The 24,678-nt window shown below is 47.9% G+C and overlaps 1 protein-coding gene across 11 annotated transcripts; it reads left to right on the forward strand.

Moving 5' to 3' along the window:
* The first annotated feature begins 9,774 nt into the window (after window positions 1-9,774).
* LOC120896315 (broad-complex core protein isoforms 1/2/3/4/5) lies at window positions 9,775-23,807 on the forward strand. Of its 11 annotated transcripts, none has more exons than XM_040300325.1 (6): window positions 9,775-9,985; window positions 12,882-13,082; window positions 20,161-20,392; window positions 20,468-20,785; window positions 20,852-22,227; window positions 22,313-23,807. In XM_040300325.1, exons 3-6 carry the CDS (start codon window positions 20,216-20,218, stop codon window positions 22,914-22,916), a joined length of 2,475 nt encoding a protein of 824 aa, XP_040156259.1. In that variant the 5' UTR covers window positions 9,775-9,985; window positions 12,882-13,082; window positions 20,161-20,215; the 3' UTR covers window positions 22,917-23,807. The 11 variants fall into 11 exon arrangements, with proteins under 11 accessions (XP_040156259.1, XP_040156264.1, XP_040156262.1 ...); XM_040300328.1 differs by lacking the exon at window positions 9,775-9,985 and adding an exon at window positions 9,997-10,130; XM_040300329.1 differs by lacking the exon at window positions 9,775-9,985 and adding an exon at window positions 11,338-11,832.
* Window positions 23,808-24,678: the final 871 nt, after the last annotated feature.

Below are 24,678 nucleotides of genomic sequence, written 5' to 3' on the forward strand. Positions count from 1 at the left end.
TCGCACCTTATGTACACGCCGGCAAGGACAAAGGACACGCAGACACACACACACACGCAACAGGATGATGCACACTCGAGTCCAGCCGCCCGGTGGTGAGTTCAACGACCATAAAGGGATGCTGGGCGAGCGCGATTTGTTATCTGTTTTCCTGTTTTGATCCTGCTTAAAGGATTCATTAATAGCTTTGTCTACTCGTGTGTTCATTGCATGCATTAATTTGGTTCACTTGAAAGTGGGATATGTATGTGTGTGTGTGTGTGTGTGTGTGGGAAATGCGTTTAGTAAAGTAATGTTTAATTGCTTATTGCAAATGGGGTCTATTTATCATGATGCAAATGAGTGAAGGATAGCTTAATTGTGCTGCCGTTGGCCCTACGAACGGGTTAGGGTTCATCGTGTTTGGAAATTAATTTTGAAATTAATTTTTTGAATATTAAATTAAAATAACTCACAATGCTCTATTCCCTGTTTCACAAACATTTTTTATCAATTTATCTTTTGTTGTTTTTTTATTGTTATATTTCCCAAAAATATTTACAATCATCCCATTATTTATTGATAGTTGTTTTTGTTTCTTAATATTTATAAATCTTTTCTACCATTTGTGAACATTCCATCCATGATGGGAAACTATAAATCAATTTTTGGACGAATAAAAAAATATTAAAAACTATCAATGAATCAACTGAGTAACAAGATTATAAAATATTGAGAAACTAACAAAAAAATAAAAGAGCAACAAGAAAAAGCGTTAATACAACATACAGATCAATACAAACAATAAAGCAGCAAAAAACGTGGACGATTTTTTTTTAAATTTCATTAGTTTATGATGATCATTTAAGTTTTACTACGTAAATTATTAAAGGGCGATAATTAACGAGCTAAAATACAAATAAAGGAATGTTCTCAGTGCGTAGAATATATATTATGAATTTAGAATTATTTTACTAGATTGGTTGGAGTTTGGTTTTAAGCCTGTTTAAATACCAGGTCTCAAGGCACAGCCGTCAACTGACACGATTTTAAAACAAACCCGTCATGGGTTCAAGCCCCGAACGGACAGTGCCGCCCGTAAGTTGCACTGACTATTCTGCAATGGGTAATCAATAAGTCAAAAATATCCAAGCCCATTAAGAACTTAGATTAAGATTAAATCGCTAAATAAGTAGAAGAAAAAGAGAACTTTTGAAATAGAACGTTTACCATTTTTTACTATTAACAAACGTTTTACTACATTTCTTAACTTTTGTCATTCCCGGGAGAAAATCAGTGCTTTCGTGAGCACAGTTTAATTAAACATATCCATTATGGGTTCAAATCTCAACCAAAACTAGAGTGCCTGTTCTGCTGATCAGCCAAGTTTACGAGGGGGAGCTGTGATAGACAGCTTAACCCTATTGCAATTGATACATTTAGAAAATCAAATTCGTTTCAAAACGTTCTTTTCAATAAAGGCAGATACATCTTGTTATAATTCTTCTATAATTGTATTTAACTGCATTGATGATCGTTTTTTGTGATTTAAACACAACACAATTGAATGGAAATGAGTGCTTCAGATAAGGAAGATATAACATTTCTTTAAATGGGTTTGAATTTAAACGAGAAATCATTTAAAATTGTTTTCAATTGAACCAAGTTATTATAGCAACACAAAAAAAGCTTTCATTGTCCTGTAGTAGATCAACCGGCCCGGCCCAGTTCTAGTCATCTCATCTGTCCCAAAAACCACTTCAACTGTTCGTTGCGTTTGTCGTCGCTTATCGGAATTGAAGATATTACCGTGCGACCACTTTTCGAGGGAATGTCAATTTACCCACCCCAATTGCTGGAGCAGCACACCTCACTTTCCCAGAGCAGAGACATCTTGGCTAGACGGTTTTTTTCCTTCTTGCTTGCTATGTCTCCCTCCCTACTTTCTGATGTGCTAAAACCCATTCCTTCAAAATTGTCCATTCCAGTAGGTCTTGAGAGATTTCTCAGCACCTTGACAACCGACCGAGCAAGCATCCCGCTCTGCCGAAACCTTTTCGATCGCTCCGTTTCAACCGCCTCGCAGCAACATATGAAAAATCAACAACAAAAATAACAAAAGCACACACACACACAGGTCTATGGTGAGGCGCGGAAAGGGGGAATCCCATGATGCCTGGGAAAGAAAAGGATCAAACTTGAAAACGGTTAAAAACTAGCAAAAAAATACACGCCAGGCGCTATTTTATTCCCCCTTTCCCACAACCATACACGCGCATAGATTCGCCGACCATCACACACACGCACGTACACACACACTTATAGACTTTAAAATCGACTACCGTTTTTTTCATGCTGCCGGGGAAGGGTGAAAGAGCCGCACCACCACTACAACCGTATTTGCTGTTTGTCTGGCGTGCATTGCGTATGCCGCGGCGGCTCCCGGAAGGGACGACCCGGGGCCTGGAAAAGGGGCAACCCGTTTTTTAATGAAGGGATACACGGTGAGGCCGCTCGTTTGTTCGCTCGGGTTGGGATTTGGATTGTGTAGATTCACGTCATCTCATCTCGCTCGCTCTCTCTCTCTCTCTCTCCCTGTAGCTCTTTTTCTCCCTCATCGTATGCTCGTATCGCACCTCTTCACACTTTTCAGTGCGTGTTTTTTAGATGGGTTGAAAATTTCTGTTTTACCTTTGCCGTTTTTTTTCCTCTCTTCAAGTTTGATTCACCCCACCGCCGCCGTCGCCGGTGGAAAACGGCTGCAAGGATTCTGGCCGCGCGGCAGCACCCCTTGCTTTTCGGGCTGGTCGGGTGCTCGGGACAGACTTTCAGTTCACCTGGGAACGGTATTGCGTGCGCATCTCTCTCTCGCGTACTCCGGGCGGCCCGGCGGTCATCCGGGGCCCCGGCAAAGCCAGCCCATTTTGCGGTGCGGTGGCCCCAGCATTTGGGTGGCCCGGGTTTAGTGGTCGTAGTGGCTCGCAAATAGGCTCCGCAAAAGACAATAGTGTGTATTGCTCAAAGTGTGTTTGCCGCAAAAAGCTCGCGCAAAAGCCTCGTTTTTTTGGTTCCTTTTTGTGAGGTTAAACAGTTAAACGCGTGTGATTATCGAGAAGTAAATTAGTCGAAACAAAGCGCAAATTCATTGCAAAACATACTTTAACTTGGATTAACATACGATTATTGGCAACAAACCAAAAAACAGCGTAAAATGCGTAATGCTCGTAATGCAGAGGAAAAGGAAACGGTTCTGCGTACGGCGAAATGCATTGCATACCCTACAGGCGCACCAGCAACGCCCCGCCGGAGGGTATGCAAACTACACTAAGCCTTTCTTCCTCCTGGCAAACGACACCGCCGACCCGGCCCGGGAAGCTACGCGACGTTCACGCGCCCCACGCAGATTAATTGAGTGTTTCCACGCTGGAAAAAGTGAAAGTGTTTCTCCATTCCCAAAACTACCACCCGTGTATCGTATCAATTGTTCGCTACCGCCGCCATTTCCTTCCCGAGTGTGTTCTTTCCCGCTCGCACTGCCGGTCTCGTTGCGTGCGCGTTCCGATTGGTGGAACACGAGGCCAGGGAACTTCAACACCACCACCACCACCACGCACACACATATACAGCGTGTGTGGGTGTTGATTTTCCCTCCCACCCATTCGTAACCGCTGCAAGCTATATCCTTCTCCCCCCAGCCTGCGTTTGTGTGTGTGTGTGTTGGTGAGTGCGCGAAAGTGTGTAGCAAAAGTAGCAAATATGGCGGCTGGTGTGTGTTGCGTGCTGCCGAAACAACGCTCGCTTTCGATGGCCGCTGTTTTTTTCTCCCACTGTTGTGCTCGTTGTCCACCGTGGCCTTGAAGGTCTAACTATTGCGTGGTTTAATTGGCACCAAAAAGCTTTCCCGGACTGGTTCTTTTTGTGGTTTTGGAAGCAGTTTTGATGGTTGCAAGTGCCAGAAAGAGTGTGCAAAATTCGTCGAGTAGTGTCGCAAATGCGAAGCGTTTCCTTCCGCGAAAATGGAGGCTTGGAATGTAGTAGAAAGCACCCCAGGAGTAAACAAAAAAGGATTGGTGTAATGGAGCGTGAAGAAAGTGGACCAAAACTGGTGTAAAGTGGAGTGCCAATAGGAGCAGATGCTTGAGAAAATGAGTTCAAAAGTAAGTTTGATTGCACAATGCCTTCGTACGCGTGAAGAAAAGGTGTCTTCAAGGATGTGGCAGCTTACAACACAGACGTCTACACAGTTCCATCTGTTAGTGAATTAATAAATTCAACCCATCCCCTTGCACCGTAAACTATGTACCTTTATGTTGATCTTTTAGATTAATGGACGATTTAGCGTGCCCGCGGACACTTTTGACACGTGAAACGCCACAAAACCCAACCACAAACGCTACCCACCGCTACCCCCTTTGGAAACACGTTTGATTGATGGCAACCATTTTAGGAAGTCTCGGGATGTAGATGCAGCTACAATTTAGCCGCTGCAAAGGCTCTGTGCTGTACAGAACGAACGAGTACGAGGGTTAAATTTTTAATCACCGGAACAAACCATATGCAAAACCCGCACCATCCATACAAGCGAGCGCGTCACGCGAGGCTGTCAGTTTTCATTTGGTTTTGTGGGAAAACCCCCGGCCTCCGGAACGACGACGACTGATGATTGCGGAACGGTGAAAATGCTGTCTTATTGTGCACTGCTGCTGAACGTGTGTGTGTGAATGTGTGATTTTGTATCAAAAGTTGAAGAAATAACACGTGGAAAGATGGACTAGACCTTCGCTTTTAAAGACGATTTCCCAAGGGTGCGACGAAATGCATTTCAACGTGCGAATGTCTCTACGAGCAAGAACAAACTCCAGACAGCATGATATCATGGATTTTTTTTACAAACAATGACAAGATGTATCGTCCAGATTGTCACACACACACACACACACGCACGGACAAAGTGTTGGTTCCAATGGACAAGTCATGTCGTTTTATGGACATTTTCAGTGGTAGAAAAATTGCAGAACTAACACTCTTAATCGATTCCATTAAACCATTATTGTGGATGTGCAATGGAAAATTGGAGACACTACCAGAGGGAGGAAGGGGGAGGGACAGATAGTGGCCAGAGCCAATCGACACCGGAGTCCGTTACAACCGAAGGACAGTGTTGACAGTGCCAGAGCTGGTAGGAATCGCTACATGGCGCTGCCAGTTTTAATCAACACCAGCCCGGGATCCCGGCTCCGGTGGGAAGAGTGCACAACACATTTTTCTACATTTCCCTGTGTGATTGTGGTCCTTCGATCGTCCCTCAGTTTCCCCCCTTCAACAGCTGCACGATGCAATGCACCAACCCCTTTCCGGTCCATCCCAACCACCGGGAAAAGGCGTCAAACGATGGATAAGCGTTTTCCAGTAGAGCTTGCCGAAAAACCGGACCATAATTTATGCAGGAAGCTGCTGCACACTCGGCCAGTGTCTGCCGGCGACGACGACGAGGACGACGACGAAGGTAATGCATGTCAGCTGTGCTTTTTCTCTCTCTCTCTCTCTTTCGCTTGTCAGTTGATTTCCGTGCAATAATTTGTTTAATTATTCAATACAAACGATTGCAGCCAGCTCGACATGGATATCGCTGCGCGGAAAAGCGCGAGGAAAGTTTACAGAAAGGAGGAGCAAAATAAAAAAAAACGGAGAAAGATATAGAAGAAAAAACGAACGAAACCGACTGTTTCCAAAAACATGGAAACTGCATCAAGCCGGCTGTCGGTCAGTTTTCGGGCTGTCGAAGCCGTCTTCCGTGCATCTCCCCCCTAACTGAAAGTCTTCTGGTTGGCTTACACACAACAAGGTCAATAATTTGCATACGTCAGCATCCATCCGTAAGCCACTATCCATCGAACAGATGGATGGAGGTGCGGGAAGAGGGAAAAGCATTGCCCAAACTGTCAAACGATGGGTTGTCACGCTGTCAATGGACGGCGGATGGAGCCGCGACCAACAAACGACGAACCCCCGCGGTTGAGTGCAAATTCAAGCGTTATGGAATCGTTGACAGCGGTGTGGCAAAGCGTATTGCCGGCTCTTGCTGCTCCCTGTTCGTACGGTTTGTGCAAGCCTTTCAAACGTTTACAATCAGACTACCGGTGGCGGCAGTAATTATGAATGCGCGAAATTGTGGCACATGTATGCAATTAGCTCGCTCAATCAAAAGAACGATCTGCAGTCGGAATATGGACGTGCAGGAACAAGGCTTTCCCATTAGTGTTTGTGAATATGATGGTTCAACGGTGTGTGTGCGAAAGTGTTTTTTTGTTTTTGTTTTGCGTTGTCTTCCCGGATGCATACATTATGAGAGCGATTTGGCCATCCATACTACAACAAAGATTGTAACGTTGAAAGCTCTTTTGGCATAAATTGTCAAAGAAAATGGCATGTATGTTATATGTCCCGGTTGTTACCAAAGTTTCGCATACGCAGCTTGATAACATTGGTCAAGGCAAAACAGCTAATGTAATGGAAACAAAAGTAGACAAGCAAATCATCAACATGTAACCGTGAAGATCAAACGATCAACGTGTGAATATACGATACAGCTTTGCTTTTTTAAACTTTGGTAGGGATTTGTGAGGTTTTTTATCAACCTTATTTAGTCGCTTCAGGGTTTGCGACAGTTAGTGCTCAAATGAATTTGATTTTGTAGATTTTTAATAATTATATTTCACATAACTCTTATCCACAATGTGAATGGTATATGTGCCAAAAGCAAGAAGCAACAGCATTCCGCAACTACATGCAAATTTACAGTAAATTACATATAAACAAAAATATTCAAATTTACGTTTATTTCTATAGTTGGGAAAAGGATTATTCATTCGCTTGGTATCGAGTGATCTACATTCAGGTGTTTAGTATGTGAGTTATTGTCGAAAACTAACCCTTCATATTTACCTCAACTCGATCACAAAAGCTCAATTTATTGACGAATGTTTGACAAGCTCGTGCCCATTTTGATTCCAAAAAATAAATCTCAAACATTTGCTACAACGATTGACAATAAAATTAAAAAAATATATACTAATTTTAACGTGTTATTGCAAAAAAGTAAAATCAGAGGAAATTATGTAGAGTTAAACCGTGTACAATTTAATTATTTAGCATCTATCTATCCCTTGATTGGCCTTAATTGCTGCTAGAAAATGTCTATTTAAAAAAATAATATTAGAAATACACACTTTCACGCTCATATACATAAGCATCTCGGAAAAGAATGAGTATATAATGTACTCCACAGTCGTAAAAATAAGCAATCAAAATATTGATACATTGTTTTTTTCAGTAATTTACCCAAATACATAGCTTTTTGGTAAGATGCAATCTCCCCCTCTATTAAAACAATATCTAATATCCGTTGTTGTTTACTTCCGCACTCGCTTATGTCCCAAAATTCGCGAAACCATATGCGCGCTGCTGCTGCTGCTGCTAATGCCAATGGCAACTTGACGCTTATATACTCGCGAAGGCAACGAAGAAAACGTTCGAATGGATGCACATCCACTACTGCGCTGGATGCACGGGACGGATGGCACATGGCTCACATGCATTTGTGTACCCCAAAATCGGTCGTCCTCCAGTGCGCGCACGTGTCGCACTAGTACATAGATCGATCGACCCTCTCTCTAACCGGAAAGCTCCCATCCGCACGGTGAGCTTTGTTAAGCTTTCGCCGAGATGCGATCAGTTGGTATCAGTTGTGTTCTGGCCACGAGCGTGGCGGGTCGTTCTATTCTGCCCACTGTGCTACTGGTGTGGTGTGTCTGTTGCGATGTTGGTGTAGTGTTTGGATGTGATTCTAGTGCAAATAGTGTGTTGCGTGGTGGTGTTATGATTGCACAAAGTCCAATAAGGTAAGGTAGTTTGTAGTTAGTATATTATAGGCCTTTTACCTCCCAAAATCAAAACCACAGCAAAGTGAAACTGTACGTATACGTGTGATGTGTTTGTATAAAATTTTGATTGTTGCTCAGAAAGCCGTGTCGATTAAGCAATTCGCTTTCGGGCAGTAATCAAAGTCAAATACAACACTAACTCTGCATTGTCTAATCGCTCTATACTTCCCAAACAAGTAGTATTAAGAATAGCTAAGCATTGATACGTATTCGAGTCGAGTTGGCATATCGATAGGGATCCTAATCAAACTTTATATTCCTAACGAAACCGTGATGTGATCGATGTGAACACTGTATTGGTCGAGACAGCTGCTTGAACGTATTTTGCAGGTTCTATGGTTATATTTCTATAAATATGCGGTGTATGCAAAAATGTCAAAGTTTTTTTAGAAAAATGATTTTCCGACATTTTGATCTCGACTTATTTCTGTGAGATTTTTATTTGGTGATCACATATCGACACATCGACAACTTGATCGTCGATCGCATAGATATCACCGTTCTTTGGTTGTGGTTACTAGATGGCATTTTTTTAGATATCAGGAATTGACTCGTTCCCAATTAAATGTACAATAGAGAAAAGAGACCATTACTAAATACTAAAATAGCTGCTATTATTATCTATTCTTCTTCTTCTTCTTCTTTGGCTCAGCAACCGATGTCGGTCAAGGCCTGCCTGTACCCACTTGTGGGTTTGGCTTTCAGTGACTAATTGATTTCCCCCCCATAGCAGGATAGTCAATCCTACGTATGGCGGCACGGTCTATTTGGGGATGCGATTTTCTTCTTGTAATTCTACATCCAGCCAACAAAATAGTTTCCATAGCACTGATTATCCATAGCAGGGAAGCCAGTTCTACGTATGGAGACATGGACCATTCGGGTCTTGAACTCATGACGGGCATGTTTTTTTAGGTCGTACGAGTTGACGACTGTACCACCAAACTGGCCTCATTTTATTTGTACTTCCAGCCAACAAAATAGTTTCCATATTAACCTTTACAACATCTTTTCAACAGTCCTTATTAAGCGTTATGACAAGTAAAGTGCCTTTACAGGGTTTCCCACGATTTATTGGTTGGTTCCCATCAATTTTTGGTGGGTTCTTATATTTTTTTGGTGCGTTCCCACGATGTTTTGGCCGTTTCCCAGAATTTTTTGGTCCAATTGTATTGATATCCAATCGGAAAATACCAATAAATTATGGAAACGAACCAAAAATCTATGGGATACGATCAAAAAATCGTGGGAACGCACCAAAAAATCATGGAAACTATATAAGTTTTTGATTGAATTGAGTACATCACAAAATAAATTCAACTCTCAAGTGAGTTAAAAATATTCAAAAAGGCTTTAGTAATAAGACAGTTTTTATTAAATAATTACGCTTTTAGTAAATCAATAGTCGATCAATAATTTACGCACATGGTTGACCTTAAGGTACTCACTCGCTCTATAATGTGGCATGAGATTAACTAATCCCTGGAACACTATGAAATGTCACCGGTACGATCACGATCGCTGCAAATACTAGACCAAACATGTTGCCGAACACGATCATCACTACGCAGCAAGCCAACATTAAACTGCATCGTAGCTACTACACACCGCCGCATCGTACTATAGTTGCGATCGGCAATGTTGTGAATCGTTTCCGAGCGATCGTGTATCTACGCTCACGACCACCAAAAACGCTCCGCTCTCGGGAGCACTCTGGCAGAAATTTCCTTGCGCGGAAAGAACAAGAAGAAAAAAACGCCAACGGTCACGACACGGTTCTCACCGGGAAATGTTTTTCCCGGTAAACGAGCGCATCGCAGCTCCGTCCCGTCCGCAGATCGGCAGTCGATCGGCAAGTGTGAGTTGGGCACGACGAGCTCTCGCCTCTCGTGCTAACACGGGGCCACAAGCGCCATACACATCCGTCAGCGTAGCGCACTACCGGACGGGTCAATCGCACAAATCTACTTTCAAACATCGAACGAACGAAAAGAAAAGACCGAAAAGACAGCGCTCGACGGGCGACAGCGCTGGGCATTCAGCGTTTGTGTAGCCACCATTAGGTAGTTAATTTAGTGTGTGTGTGCGTGTGTTTGTTTTTTCGCAACCCGTTCCCGCTGATCCAGGACACACAAGACACACGCGCGTTCCGTAACCATGTGCAGTTAGTTCCATTTCCTTAACGACGTGGCTAGGCGTGAGTCGAGTGTGAGTGAATGTGTCTATTTTCCCACCGCACGATGGTGAAAGTGCCTAAAATTTCAGCACATGCGGCTGATTAAAATCGATGTTTCTGTGTGTATGTGTGTGTGAAGGTAGAACAATTACACAGGGTGGTGATGAGATTCGAAAAAGGAAGAAGGAAAATGCACTACCTTTTCCCTCACTCATACGCATACACCGATGCGCATTCTTACTGGTTCCCCGGTTTCCCGGAATAGCAAAAAAGCACACACATGCAATGGGAGACAGAGAGCGAGCGAGAGTGACGACAAAGAGGGAGAGTGGAGAAAAGCGAGGAAAACAATCACGATCACACATCGATCGTCACTCGGTCGGTGTCAATCTCATCTCTTGTTTCGAGTTTTTCTCGGTGTCCGCTTGAGAGTTTTTTTTTTGTTCTGACGATGACGGTAAAGTCGTACACACACACACGCACAATGGCACACACTTTTCCCTTGGGATCCAACAACAACAACAACACACACCCCCCCACACAATTGGAGCCGATCTCGATCAGCGCACAGATCACATTTGGAGCTGATTGTAGTTGTGAGTTGTAAAAAAAGGAAAGAAAATCCCGGACACGACCGGGCACGATCGTGCGTGTGCGTATTGCAGTAAGCTCACACCGTCCCGTACCGACCCAAGAAGGAAATTATCCACATAACTTGCTTACTCCTCCTCGTCCCCCCCCAGCCTTCCACCACACAGTTCACGGGGACCTACGTGTGTGTGTGCGTCGATGGACATGGCAGATTGATGGACGTGCCCGTGTGGAGTGTCTCAAAAACCCCTGGCTGGATGTGGTTGCGGCTGCCGCTCGGTCGGGCAATTTTGGTGCGCAAAAGGTGCGAATGGAGACGCTTGGTTGTCACGCCGGAGACCCAGAGGCTAGGAGCACCCCCCCCCCAAACCACCAACACGTTCGCACGCTCCGGCGGCACCGCGAGCAGCAGCAGCAAGACCTGTTGGCGCAGTCCACACTGCCCGCAAGAAGAAGTGCGCGGACTCGCCCGGACTGTCACTACTGCGCGGCGCGTTGCGCATTGTTGTAGTTGTAGTTTTCTCCAGGGCTGGCCGGCAGCAGCAGCAGCGGCGGCGGCGGCCCGCACCGGCGGGTTGCCACTAAAAATAGTACAATTCGGCCTGGATTTTTGGGGGAAAAAGATGTCGTCGCAACCGTCGCCGCCGTCGTCGCTGCGAGCGCAACGTCTCCCTGCCTGACCGTCTGCCGCACTCGTCGGGGCGGTATCGTCCACACTGCGCCAAATGGAAAACGCGCTGGCACAGCCCGGAGCACAACACACGGAGGGCCGCCGACGACGGCGACGTTTGGCGTTCGCTTCTTCGTTCTATTTATTGCTGCGCTGCGGTCCGGACACGCGCTCGCTGCCGCGCCAGTCCATCCAAGCCAACATTGGCGAGCGTGCGGCTGTTTCGCTCCAACCCACTCTCACTCTCTCGCTGTGTCTCGCTCTCTCTCTCTCTTAGATGGGTGTTCTTGTCCCCCTTTTGCCCACACACACACACACACACATGCACTGCTAGCCCGCAGCGATCGTTCGTCCGTCCACGGGAGGGAGGGCCATTTCATTCGCGGTCCGCCGATCGTTTGCGCTAAACGGTGTGTGCTGTCGTGCCCAGCCTCGACCAGCAGCAGCAGCAGCAGCAGTAGTAGTGATAGTAGGTTCGATTGGCTCGAGAATTGGCGCGGGGTGCGGGTCTGCCTCTGCTCACATAATCCTTTGGGGGGACGGCTTCAATCTGTGCGCAACAACAGGGTCATTGAATCGGAATGGGCTCCACGCAGGAACTAGGTGGCAGCTGAGCAGCAGTTGCAGTGTCCCGGGGCTTTTGTATTTTATACGTTCCTTGCGTTTGGTGTGCGTGTGTAGGTGTGTGTGTGTGGCCCAGGCCCACCAGTGCGTTCTGTGTTCCCCCGAACGACCGATGGAAGCGCCTGGTCGTTCACGATCAGTGCGCACATCACCTTTGCTCCACCATCAAGAAAGTCAACGGTCGATCGGTCGCGGTAAAGATCACGATGTGAGCAAGCGATAAGAAAGCAATTAAACACCACTCTCCACTCTGTGTGCCTGTGTTTGTTTGTTTTTCTTTTTTTTTCTTAAGCAACTATCGATATAGGGGGTAATCCGAGGACCTTTTGCTGGCACGGATCACCACCAAAAAAAGCGAAAAAAAAGCAAATCCACCACAGCATGTGATATAAGTGCGCACTCTTCGCAGGGGATTGGAAGAGGGGACTGTGGGGGGGATGTGATCGTTTCGTGTGTTGATAGTCGCGGCCGGCCTGTCCATAGTGAAGCAACAACAACACCAAAAAACCCCATTCAGGCGCGCGAGTGATGTACGATCGCTTCTGGGTGCGCACGCACGAAGTACGGCGCGTGGTGTGTTGAAGTGGTGGTAGCGAATATAAAAATAAACCCGCAACATGTGCCACCCCGCGCGGGTCCACGCTGTGAAGCCAGACCGCCGCCACCGTCTGGAACGTCCGCTGGAACACGTGTTCCATGCACCTTTTGGGTTGCGCGGATCATCCGGGGCGTGTTACTTCTTGGTGGCTTAGCGAACGGTCGCGTGTGTGTGTGTGTGCAAAACCTGGACACCCCCCTGGACTGTATCGATCGTGTGTTGTGGAGCGTTGTTTTAGTTCGTTGCGAATAGTGTTTCTTTACAAATTTGTCCTTTTTTTTGGTTTTCGTTTTCATCCAGTCGACCCCGAACCGAATGTGCGCGTGAGGCAGGAAGTTTTACAGGATTGGTAGCACGCGCACACACACAGGATTGGTGTGTTCAGTGTTCCGTAGTGTACATGCAGCCGCACGCGGTGTGCGCGAAATAGTGGCGCACACATCGCAAAACACCTCCAACCGTGTACAACGACGGGGGGCAAAAGCTGAAAGGAAATCGAATGTAAGTTTGGAATCGTCGCACGAATCACAATGACACGCCCAAAACAAGCCCAAATCAATGGTTGGCTTCTCCCACAGCCCAGCGTATTGCCGTGAGTTGGCCAATTTCGTACCAATCCATTTAGTTGATATAAACGTCCCGCCCTGGAGCAGGCAAGCTTGCAACGATAATTTCTTGGACACCTCTTGGAAGATTGGCCTGACTCACTGCAAGACACTACAGTGTACGCTCATCACTCGGTGTGAGGATCGCCAGCTACTGTCGAGTGGGGGGTATAATTGAAGGAATTTTTCTTTTCGCGTTACGTTGCCCGACTTCCTTCTTTCCGTCGACCCCTTCTCCCCTTCCTCCCTCTCAGCACACACACACACACACACTTGCTGCTGTGACCATTTTCCATCCCCTCCGATCAACCAACCACCCTGTTTTGGTTTTGAGCAGGCTGCTTTTGGGCTGATTCAATTACGATGGCCGAGAAGAGACGTAGGGGGTTAAAAATAAACTTAATTCTACTTTATCCATTTGCGCGCACTAAAGAGAGCGAACAAAAAGAAGAAGAAAATGACACACACACACATACGAATCAGCATCAACAACAGCAACATGACAAATAAATCACACACTCGTCGTTGTCCGTCGGCGTAGTCGTCGTCGTCGTCTGTCGTTGCCGTGCTATGAAAAACCAGCCGATTGCCCGCTGCTTGGCTCGTGGAGGCCAAAAGTAGTGAATAGGAGGCTGCAGTAGTGGGTTTTTGCGCGATCGCGCCTTTACCGACGGCAATGGTCCGCGTACTGTGTATGTGTGTTTTCGAAAGGACACTCACCGAGGGCACAATGCTCTCGATTTCACTCCCCTGCCTATGGCTTTGCTAATGCTGCTAAGAGTCCTTTTATGATCTTACAACAGTACAACAAAACAATGCAGATAGGGTTTTTTTTTGTACGCTTCCTTAGCATCATCGCTAAGTTCTCACCCCATTTCGAAAAAATGCATTGAAAAACCTCCTGCAATCAGTGCCCTTTTTCCTACTCGCCGATCCCCTTTTGGTTGCAAAACCGCCAATGGATGATCGGCGATCGACAAAACGACATACCAACCAACACATTTTTCACGCGAGTTCGTGCGTGATTGATCGCTTGCCGAGCGTGATGTGACATAATCCACCACCAGCACAGCGCCCAGCACAACACGCCTGTGTTCACCGATCGCTCCAACGTGGTGTACAGAAGTGCGTTTTTTTTCATGGTGTTGTATGGCCAAAAAACACACACACTCACACAAACAGACACTCGTGCACAGCCACGATCAGCAGCCGAGTGTGTCGAAGAATCGAAATTAGGAACGCTTCACGCCAAAGCCAGCCAGGCCAGGCATCAGGACAGGCAAAACAGATAGCAATCTAATCACGGATAGCGACAGAGAGAGAGAGCGATAGAGAGCGAGAGACAGTCATACACACACACACTCGAGCCACTCAAGTCAGTCGGGCCAAAGACACTGCGAGATATCTGCGTGATACACGGTGGTGATCGAACGGTGACGCGAATAATGGCTGCCTGAAGATGGGGCAGAGCGGGAGTGGAGAGAGGAGCGGTCCTAAAAATACACTGGACTATCGTAGTAGGATCTTCCCAGCTTCTTCGCAGCTGGTACTACAACACACAGGAGCATCGGGAGCAAGAATAAAACTCCGCTCACAGAACACAGAACAGAAAAATGCAACGATACCAAACACCAAAGTCCCGTGGTGCGTGTGTGTGTGTTTTTTTCGGGTCAACCCGTAGCAGTAAAATGACTTCCTCATTTGGAGAATCTTAAAAGGAGGGATGAGTGGGGGAATTGATGATTCGGGGCACGAGACACACTCGACCACCCGGCGCCGTCAGATAGCAGGATTTACGTAGCAGATGTCACATATTTAGAACTTGCTGCTCCGTGCTGTCCCAGTTCTGGATTGGAGTATGTCAATCACAAAACCTCTCGGATAATGTAGTGGTGAAGCGTTTTGCTACTATTGTACGATCACCTTTGATTATCTGCAAAACGATCGGAGGAATTGTGGTTTCATAGTAGACATTAACTAGAATAATACCAAATTCCAGGTTGGTGATGTTCTACTTTTTGTAGGTATCTTTAAAGTTCTTAAGTAATATAAAGTTCTGAATATGTGTGTTATGAGTCTTTAAGTCGAGAGGGACAGAACACCTTAAGAAGGGGGGATTATGTTATCATTTCTACGAAATATATGTACCGGGATTTCCTAAAGACTTATCTTACAGTCATTTCCGCCAACTTTTGGCTCTAAGGTATCATTTTATCTGAGGCATCACAGTGATCGTTTTTTGACTGCAAGACGATCGTTTTGTTTAGAACGTTTTACGAAGTTTCTGGAACTGTGTGTTGACAATTGTATAACCAATAAATAGATAAATTAATTTTATTAAAATATTACGTTATGCAGTTTTCGAAGTCTTCAAAGTAGTCTACAAAGTGATCATTCATTTCAAAGTTGTATGGAAAGGGTTTTCATGCTTTCCTAATTTCTTAACAACATTGTGAACAAGGCGTTTACAATGGAACAGAACCAAACCATATTTAAAAGTACCATATTTTAAATAGCCTGTGCTGTCCGATACCATTTCCATAAAACTTCTCGGATATGAGAAGAAAGTAATTCTCGACGAATTTTTCAAAGCCGTACATTCTTGCTCATATTTCCGTTGGCAAGTGATTAGTATATCTATGGGTAAGAAGGGGAATGATACAAATTCTTTGTCTTTTTTTTGATTGCCATCGTAATCTAACAGTTTTTGGTATTTGATTCTCATTGGTGTTAATTTGTTGTCTCTAAAGAAGTGTTGATTCTTCCTGATTGTTTTTTGTTAAATTTGTTCTGCCAATTATTTCCCATTTCCTACAATTTTTAAATATTATTTTTCATTACTGTTGGAACGAAGCAAATAAATCGTAGAAACAATTTGAATATGTGGGAAATGATCCAAAAATCGTGGAACGAATCCCAAAAAATGTGGCGAAACAAGAGAAAAACCTTCGGAAACCCTTTACCTTGGGGCATTGTTGATTGTTTCGCTGAAAATGTATAAATTCATATTTAGAACATATTCTAGATTATGTTTATCTTTAAATTTAACAACAAGAGCTACATTTCAATATAATTTTTGCAAAAAAAGAACAAGCCGTGTAAGTTATCCTCAAGTACATACATATCCAATGTATCTGACTGCATCATCAATTCTGTGACCCACTAAACCCACTAAGATATCTCAAAGCAGCTCAAACCTAGCTAATTTGAGAAAAAGAATGCTACAAGACGTGAACAATTTGAACTTGCAGACAAAATTAACAAAAAAACCCGAAAAAATGCAGACAAAATTTACCGACAACGAAAGAGTTATCAAAAAAGATTGATCCTCATCACTGCGACTCTTGGAACAGATCGAGTAGAGTCCGCGCGGATTGTTAATCAAAAACATTCAAACCTTACTTCCTATCCATAAACTGTAGAGATTCATCCAAGGACCACACAGATCATACGACAGTTTTATCATATTCTTCCTTGAGCTTGTGTACTACACACTAGCAAACAAAGAATTAGCACAACGACTTGACCTATCAACGTTTTGGACACAAATCACAACTAAAGTAACTCTTCTAATGTAAGCCTTTCTCATGCAGCTCGTAGAGCTGTTGCAGGGAAAGCATTTTCTCGTGTTATTGTTCGACACAAGTGGCTATTGTTTTCCCGTAAGTCGATCACGGATCGCTGGTACACGTACGCGTGACGTACTGACGATGCTGACTCGGACAAGGACCGTCGACGATCGGACATTCCGCAACAACACAGCACAACATACATACCGTAGCAGCAGTTCGCGCCTCTCGTTGCGTACTTGCATTTGGCAATTGCTCTACGCTTACTCATTAACCCTGCGTCTTCGCTTTCCCCGTTTTCATTCCACCACATCTCTCCCTCTCTCTCTCTCTGTGTCATGCTCTCACACTCTTACACACACACCCACCGTCACACAGCTTGTCCTGTTCTCGTTTGATATCGGGTGGAAATTCGTCGCGTTCGGTGACATTCGCTCGTTGAATCCACACGGCTGTAGCGCGGAGCAGCGGATGGGTCGGCAACGATCATGGCGACGTCGAATTTCCAACGGTACACGACGCAGAGAGCGGAGTTTCGCGCACACACACACACACACAATCTTGCACACCAACTAGGGGGGAAACCAGCAAGGGAGGGGGGGGCTGCAGGGGGTGGCTCACAAAAAAGCGATTGCCGCATTATCATCAGCTTTTGTCTTCTGGGAGGATTTATTTTAAGAAATTCTATCAACCAGCAGCGCGCAGTGGGCAAACGGAATACGGGCAAACACACGGGCAAGCCAGTCAGCCAGCCAGCCAGTCAGTCAGTCAGCCAGCGGCAACCTTTTCGAGCATCAGCAGCAGGCAGTCGTACGGTAGACGAGCATGGAAAATTTAAAAATACAAATCCCGTGCGCCGTGACAGACTGACAAACTGGCTGGCTGGCTTGGTTTTGGCGTTGGCTTTGGCGTTGGCTGGCTAGGTTGGCTGACAGTTTTCGGGGAACGAACGGGCGACGGACACACCAGCGCAACCTACCTAAAAGGGTTCCGTGTCTGTATGTCTGTGTGTGTGTGCTTGTGTTTTAGTGTCTGTAAGAGTGGCAAAAAGGTATGCGCCGCCATGCATTGTTTCGGTGTGAGTTGTTCCCGGTGTGATTATGCCCTCGGATTTCGCGGTTTCCATCCCGTGTGTCCCGGTGGTGCTGGTATTTTTGTTCATTTGGCCAGTTCCTCTCTCTCTCTCTCGCTCTGTCATCTATCCGCCCCATATCCCTCCCTCCTTGCTGCCGATCGAGGACGATCGCGGGAAAATCTAGATCCATCTCCCTCCCCATAAGACGAGATCGAGACGCGCATATCGGTGGAGCAATAAAAACAACAAACCCCATCCCCCCCCCTGTCCTCCAACCCCTCCCAGCAGATAGGGTGGTTGGAGTGTGGTCGTTTTATCCTTCTCTCTCCCACCGCGTCACTGGGCAGTGTTTTGTCCAACGGTCGATTCTTTACCCCGGACCGCGCGTGTGTGTGTGTAGGTCTGTATTTTATTTGCCGTTTGTCACGCGCTCGGTCGTTTAAGTGGCGGTGTGACGGTGGCGATCGTAAACGTCGATCGACACACTCGAGGGGATGGTTTTTTTTTCTCCTGCTCCCGCCTCAGCAAACGGTGTCGTCCATTTTCCATGGCCCGGGTGACGAAAGGGCGGAAGGAAATGAGTAGAAAAAAAAATAAAATTCACAAACACTCAGAGCTCTTGGTAGGACGTGCTACAGTGACATCGGAGGGAGAGGTTCGTCGTCACCAGTCAATGTCCTTACAGTCAAGGTGCATATGAATCACATGTGTGAAGAACCTTGGTGTACTGATGTTGCGGGAAATTATTCGTTTTTTTGTTTTTTGTTAATTTATTCCCACTGCCAAACCCACGTTCCATTAAGAAACGACGGCCGACGGCAGCAAGTGGGAGTGTCTAATCCGAGCGTCTAACGAACGCCCCAGACGGAATGGCTTGGTGGCTGCGCTTGATGCCTTGTCAATCATTGGCGCTTCCTTTTGTGCTTTCTTATGATGACTTGACTTCTTATTGCCTATGCTTGCCATCCTTTTGTTTCGGCAGGTGGTTTTTCTCCGCGAAAGCAAACAGGAAGAAGCATGCAAACAAAGATCGTACCAAGATCGAAGTTATGCTGGTAAAAAGAGAGGAGGGGAGAGTTACTAAAACATTACACCGTATTTTGTGTTTCAATTTTGTTTTAATTCCCCCTTACCCAAATCACTTCCTGCCTCTTACTTTTGCTCAAAAACAGTGGCTCTAAAAATAATCTTATTGTCTTTTTGTCGCGTTTCGTCGTCACCCTGGAAGGGAGGAGGGGGTGGCCAAGCGACCCAACGGATGGGGTGGGGGGGAGGGGAGGGGTGGGGGTACACATGAGAAGGGAAAAATAGAACAAATTAAAGATCACAACCTCCTACCGAAAGACGAGCGCCGCGCTTCCGTGTATCTTGCACAACCGATCTTGCACACATACACACACACACACACACGATCACACCGTGTCTCGCGTCCCAGAAATCCGTATAAACCACCCGCCCGCGTGGAGAAACCTTGCCCCCCTCCCGGCCCTGTCTTCCATCGTGTGCCACATCTCGCCATCCAACGAGATGTGTTTTTCCTCTCGCGATGTGTTTTCTAAATGCTCGCTCTCTCGCTTGGTGGCGTTATTTTTGTTGCTTGCTGCCTCCCTCCCCCCCCCCCTCCTTTATCTCCGTTTGTCCGTCCGATCAAGTCCAAATTTTCCGCCACCCAGCAGAGAGCGAATGGAACTCGTACGATCGTACACACGATCGTTGTGACACTCTCTCTCTCTCTCTCTCGCTCTCTGTTTTCCGCGAGCCGCTCAGCGATACGGATCGCGAAAATCCCTTCCCCCCCCCCCATCGGTAGTTGTGTGTCTGTGTACAACACCACCACCACGACTGTGTCTCAGTGTCAGTTGCCCTGAGCTCCACATTCCACGGTGACGGTGTGCCATCCTCCGGCCGGGGATCTGCTCTTCAAGCTGCGGGGAGAAACATTCCCACGACACACCGGCCCTAACAAGTGGTTGGTGCGTATCGCACACGCAACATGGGAAGGAAATATCCTCACAAACTACATACACACACAGCGAAATGATCGTACACATCGTATGACCCGCCCGGGAAGACAGAGAAGCGGGTGAAACGGAACGAAAAGCTCGTCGCCATGTGCGCGAAAATCGCCAATCGAAGGGCGCCCGACGCCACTAGTGTTTGTGTGTCTGTGATTGTGCGTTTGATCGGCGTTTGATCGGCATTGTCGTGTTCGCGCATTCGTTCGCGTACGGCGATTCGCCACACGTTGGAGCGTTTGGGCGCTTGTGTGCATCGCGCAAATGTGCTAAAAGGTTTCGCATTTCTTTCCTTTCTCTCGATACCGTTTGCAGCGCGCGTTTCCGTCCGTTCGCTGAAGTGACCTAAAATTGGCCTTTATTTTTAAAAATGGACACCGCAAACACGCACCCACTTGGAGGTCGGCCCGGTAGCTGCACCGGAGGAGGAGGTGTCGGTGGTGGTGGTGGTGGTGGTGGCGGTGGAGGAGGAGGTGGTGGAAGAATGCCAGGAGCAGCGGGCAGTTCAAGTCCGCAGCAGTTCTGCCTTCGATGGCACAATCATCAGGTAAGAGAGAGAGAGAGACTGAATGCCCAATTCCGGCCCCGCACCAACTAAACTTGCTCTAACCTATCCTGCTAGGCAAGCCTGCTCAGCTCGCTGCCGCTGCTGCTCGACCAGTCGCACCTTACCGACGTGACGCTGATGGCGGAGGGGCAGAAAATTAAGGCGCACCGGGTCGTCCTGAGCGCCTGCAGCACGTTCTTCTCCGAGCTGTTCCGCACGCTCGATGGCGCCCAGTACCCGGTGGTGGTGCTGCCGGGCGCATCGTACCACGCCGTCGCCGCGCTGATCACGTTCATGTACTCGGGCGAGGTGAACGTGTACGAGGCGCAGATATCCGTCCTGCTGTCGCTCGCCGAAACGCTCGGCATCAAGGGGCTGGCCGACTTTAACAGCGTAAGTACAATGCATGACTCTGTAGCGCCCTGTGTATAACACGGTTGTTTGCCCTGACGCTTCCAGAACCCGAACAAATCCAGCACACCGTCGACGGAAGCGTCGTCGTCGCGGGACTCCGACGTACCGTCGCCGTACCATTCGATGAAGGTGTCCTCGCCGGTCGACAACTACTTCGCCCGCCCGTACGCGTTCGGGGCGGACCTGTTCGAGATGCGCCACGGGGCGCAGGCACTCAATCTGATCACCAACGCGGGCGGCTCAAATGGAGCGGCAGCATCGAACAGTGCCGGCACGGGCAGTGCCCCGCACAGCGAAGGATTCGCCGGCAACAACGCCGCGCACACAATCGCAGCCAATCTTTCCACCAGCAAGTCCGGCGACCTTTACGCGCGGTTTGAAGCCGAACGGAACGAGCAAATGTCGGCGGAAGCACTCTGCAAGCTGAACGAACTGAACCTGCACGCCGAGAGCGCTCTGCTGAAGGAGAAACAACAACAGCACCATCTAAACCGGTCAGCCACGCCGGTACGCATGGCGGGCTACGCGCAGCAGCACGCGAACTCGCCCCACAACACCGCCGCTGCCGGTGACGCCCGGTCCGTCGTCGAGTCGGCACTGTTCGGCAGCTTTGGCAACGACAACGGTCGGGATTGCAAACTGTCCGCAAATGGACCGCTTCTGCTCGGACTGAAGCTAAAAGAGGAAGACCTTTCCGACACCATGCACCACCATCAGCTCAACCAATCGTACGGTTCCGTCCCGTCCACACCGACCGCACAAACGCCCGGGCTGGAGGATGCGGGGCGCGTTTCCCAGCCGAGCGCCGCGACGCGCAAAACACTGGCCGCCCAGGACACGGCCACGAGCAAGCGCAAAAAGCTGGAACAAATCACGGAAAGCCTGATCGAAACGCTGAAACAGTCCACCGAGTCCGGCAACAAGCTGCCGCTGCACCTGTTCAGCAAACCGCCGACCGTGACGCCGGTCAGCAGCACGCAGAACCCGTACCTGGCGCACCATCACTTCCTCACGAACGAGAGCGCCTCCAAGACGCCGGAAAACTTTAGCCTCGAGTCGTCGCACCCGAACGCCGCCTCGAACGCGAACGCGCTGCGCGCTTCGCCTTCGATCGCGACCGCCACCACGCTCGGCACGGCCGCGTCACCGACGACGACCGCACCACCCGGCACCGGGTCGCTGCTCGCGCTCACCCCCTCCTCCTCGCCCGCCAGTGCGAACGAAAATCTGATCAAAACGCTTCACATTACCCATCCGGCGCAGGTAGCCGCGCTGCAGCAGCAGCAGCAGCAGTCATCACAGCAATCAGCCACGCAGAAGCCTCCCTCGTCGAAGCTGTACGCCACGTGCGTCATTTGCAACAAGCAGCTTAGCAACCAGTACAATCTGCGCGTGCACCTGGAAACGCACCAGAACGTTCGGTAAGTATCAGAGTGGGGGGGAGATTGTTTTCTTATTGGAAAGTTTGTTTGTATGTGTAACTTTGTGGCTTACCCAATTTCGCAGCTACGCTTGCCAGGTGTGCTCGCACGTGTCGCGGAGCAAGGATGCGTTGCGAAAGCACGTCTCCTACCGCCATCCGGGCACACCGAGCCCGTGCGATCCGGACACGAAGCGGAAGCGCTCGAAGGGCAACGCGTACAGCCAGCTGGCGAAGCAGGACGGGCTGGCGGAGCAGCAGGCCGCAGCTATCCTGAACCACCACCAGCAACAACAGCAGCAGCAGCAGCAACAACAGCAAGCAAGCAATCTGCTTGCCAACCTAACAGCGCAGGGTCCGCTACCATCGTTCCTGCAGTCGATTGCCGCGCACAACAAATCGGCCGCCCTGCTGTTCAACCAAACGGTGTCGGTGGCGGCACTAGCACAGGCAGGGCAGGCCTGCAACCCGGCCACATCCACCACGCCACCCGCGCCAGCCGGTGGGCCAGCCGAACTGGGCGCGACGCCGGGCAAGCGGGATGCCACCACCGGTGCCACGGGTTCGGGCGAGACGGACGGTGTCGAAGACGGACGGCCCAAATCGGCACCCGATGGGAAGGTGGACGATTCGAAACCGGATGACCACCCATCCGCCCAAACGACCAAACAATCTGACAAAGACATTTAAAAAAGACCCCGACGCTGTTGTGCCGTACTCAAGTGGGAGGAGAGAGAAAGAGAGAGAGAGAGAGAGAGGAAGGAAGGAGTCCAACACCGGCTAGACATGGTGCCAGGAAATGAGAGAAAAAGAGATAGAGAGAGAGAGAGAGAGAGAGAGAGAAAGAGAGGAAGAAACATGCAGCCACCCTTGCCCGGAAAGGCAAAATGCTGCGGAATTTTACTGAAAAAAGACATTAGGTTTTAACGCTATTTAACTATACATACGCCGTAATGGCGCTAGTGCTAATACGAGATACGAGTTGATGTTGGAGTGTATACGCGCAAGCATCCCCTCATCCCCCACCCCTATCTACAAGCGTGGCATTCGGAAGGCCCCGTCACCCACACCGTCCTTCGCCAGCGCAACGGTTTTGCGCAAACTTAGGCAAAATTTACGATTTTACATCTCCATCTCCAGCTTGAATTTCGTATTGTTTTACTAAGTTTTTCTTAATTTTCGTGTTTCCTTCTTTCATTTTTTTTACGCACAGATTATTTCCCTTTATTTCCCCTCAGTTGTACTTAAACTTGTTCCCTAGCTGTGATAGTAAGACAATATTTTTGTATAGACCTGTAAAAGCTCTTTGCGTAAGACCTTTGTTTCGACCGATCCTACTGCAATCGGCCAGCATAAACGTTGGGAATCGCGTGGCTCAGATAGCGTACAGTTTTTTAGGCTTTCGGTTTCGTCCAACTCAGCTGCTGCTGCTGCTACTATTTCTCACACTCAGTACACCCACACTGAGGTAACAACAACCTATGTGCCTTACTTCATAGTAGAAAAAACACGCACTGTTACATTTAAAAGCTCTGCTACCTCACAAAATAGAGAGAGAGAGACAGCCGTAGATGAAACATCCAGGACCGAATGTACCACTTCTTCGTCGTGGTTGCCATGGAGCGTTTAGGAAAGAGAAACGTGTAAGCGGCTGTACTGTATAGCGAAATTGCGCGTCCCATTTTATAGCTGTCGATCGTTAAGACGGACGGAACCTTCTTCGAACACTTAAAAGACATTTAATTACCTACCCAGCGCCTCTCGCACGTTAGTGTTGGACCTTTTCGCGAGAGGCCAGTTTTTCTTTCCACCCCATATGTAGTTTTCCCCCCGAATTGAGTTGTTTTTGGTGTAGCTATTATTTCAAAAACCTCTACTACCCCAATCACACGGGAGGGGCACGTGGGGCCCCTCCTCTCCCGCTCCACCATATATTTATATTCGATCTAGTCTTTTTACCCCTTTATGCGCTCTCCCTCACCCCCCACTCCTACTGCCCACGCACATCCAACGCCATAAAAAGCTGGCACACTACAGAGGGTGGAGTGGGGTGGCATGATTCGGTGGCACCGAGGATGGAAACGGGGGTTTGACAAAAAAAGAGGACGCAATACAGAAGAAACATAAGAAAAGACAAACCTTTCTCTTTTAAGGATAATGGATAGGTTAGTAAATTTAAATGATATTTGATAACACCTTATATTACCACCAGCCGGGGCAGAAAAATGTGTTCTTTTTCTCTCCCGAGCCGCGGTTGGTTAAGACATGCGCGCGCACACACACACAAACCCTGCGCGAACCTGCACTGCACACCCCACCACCGTTACCTACTGCGCTTACGCCTACCGTCGTACAGGAGGGAAGGGGAGGAGAGAAGAAAGAACGGTTCAATGTTACCAAAACGGGATCGAAGTGCACGGACATCACCAGTTCGCAGTAGGCGCGGTAGGGT

Source organism: Anopheles arabiensis, chromosome 2 (genome assembly GCF_016920715.1).
Source record: "Anopheles arabiensis isolate DONGOLA chromosome 2, AaraD3, whole genome shotgun sequence".
In the NCBI taxonomy this organism is placed as follows: Eukaryota; Metazoa; Arthropoda; class Insecta; order Diptera; family Culicidae; genus Anopheles; species Anopheles arabiensis.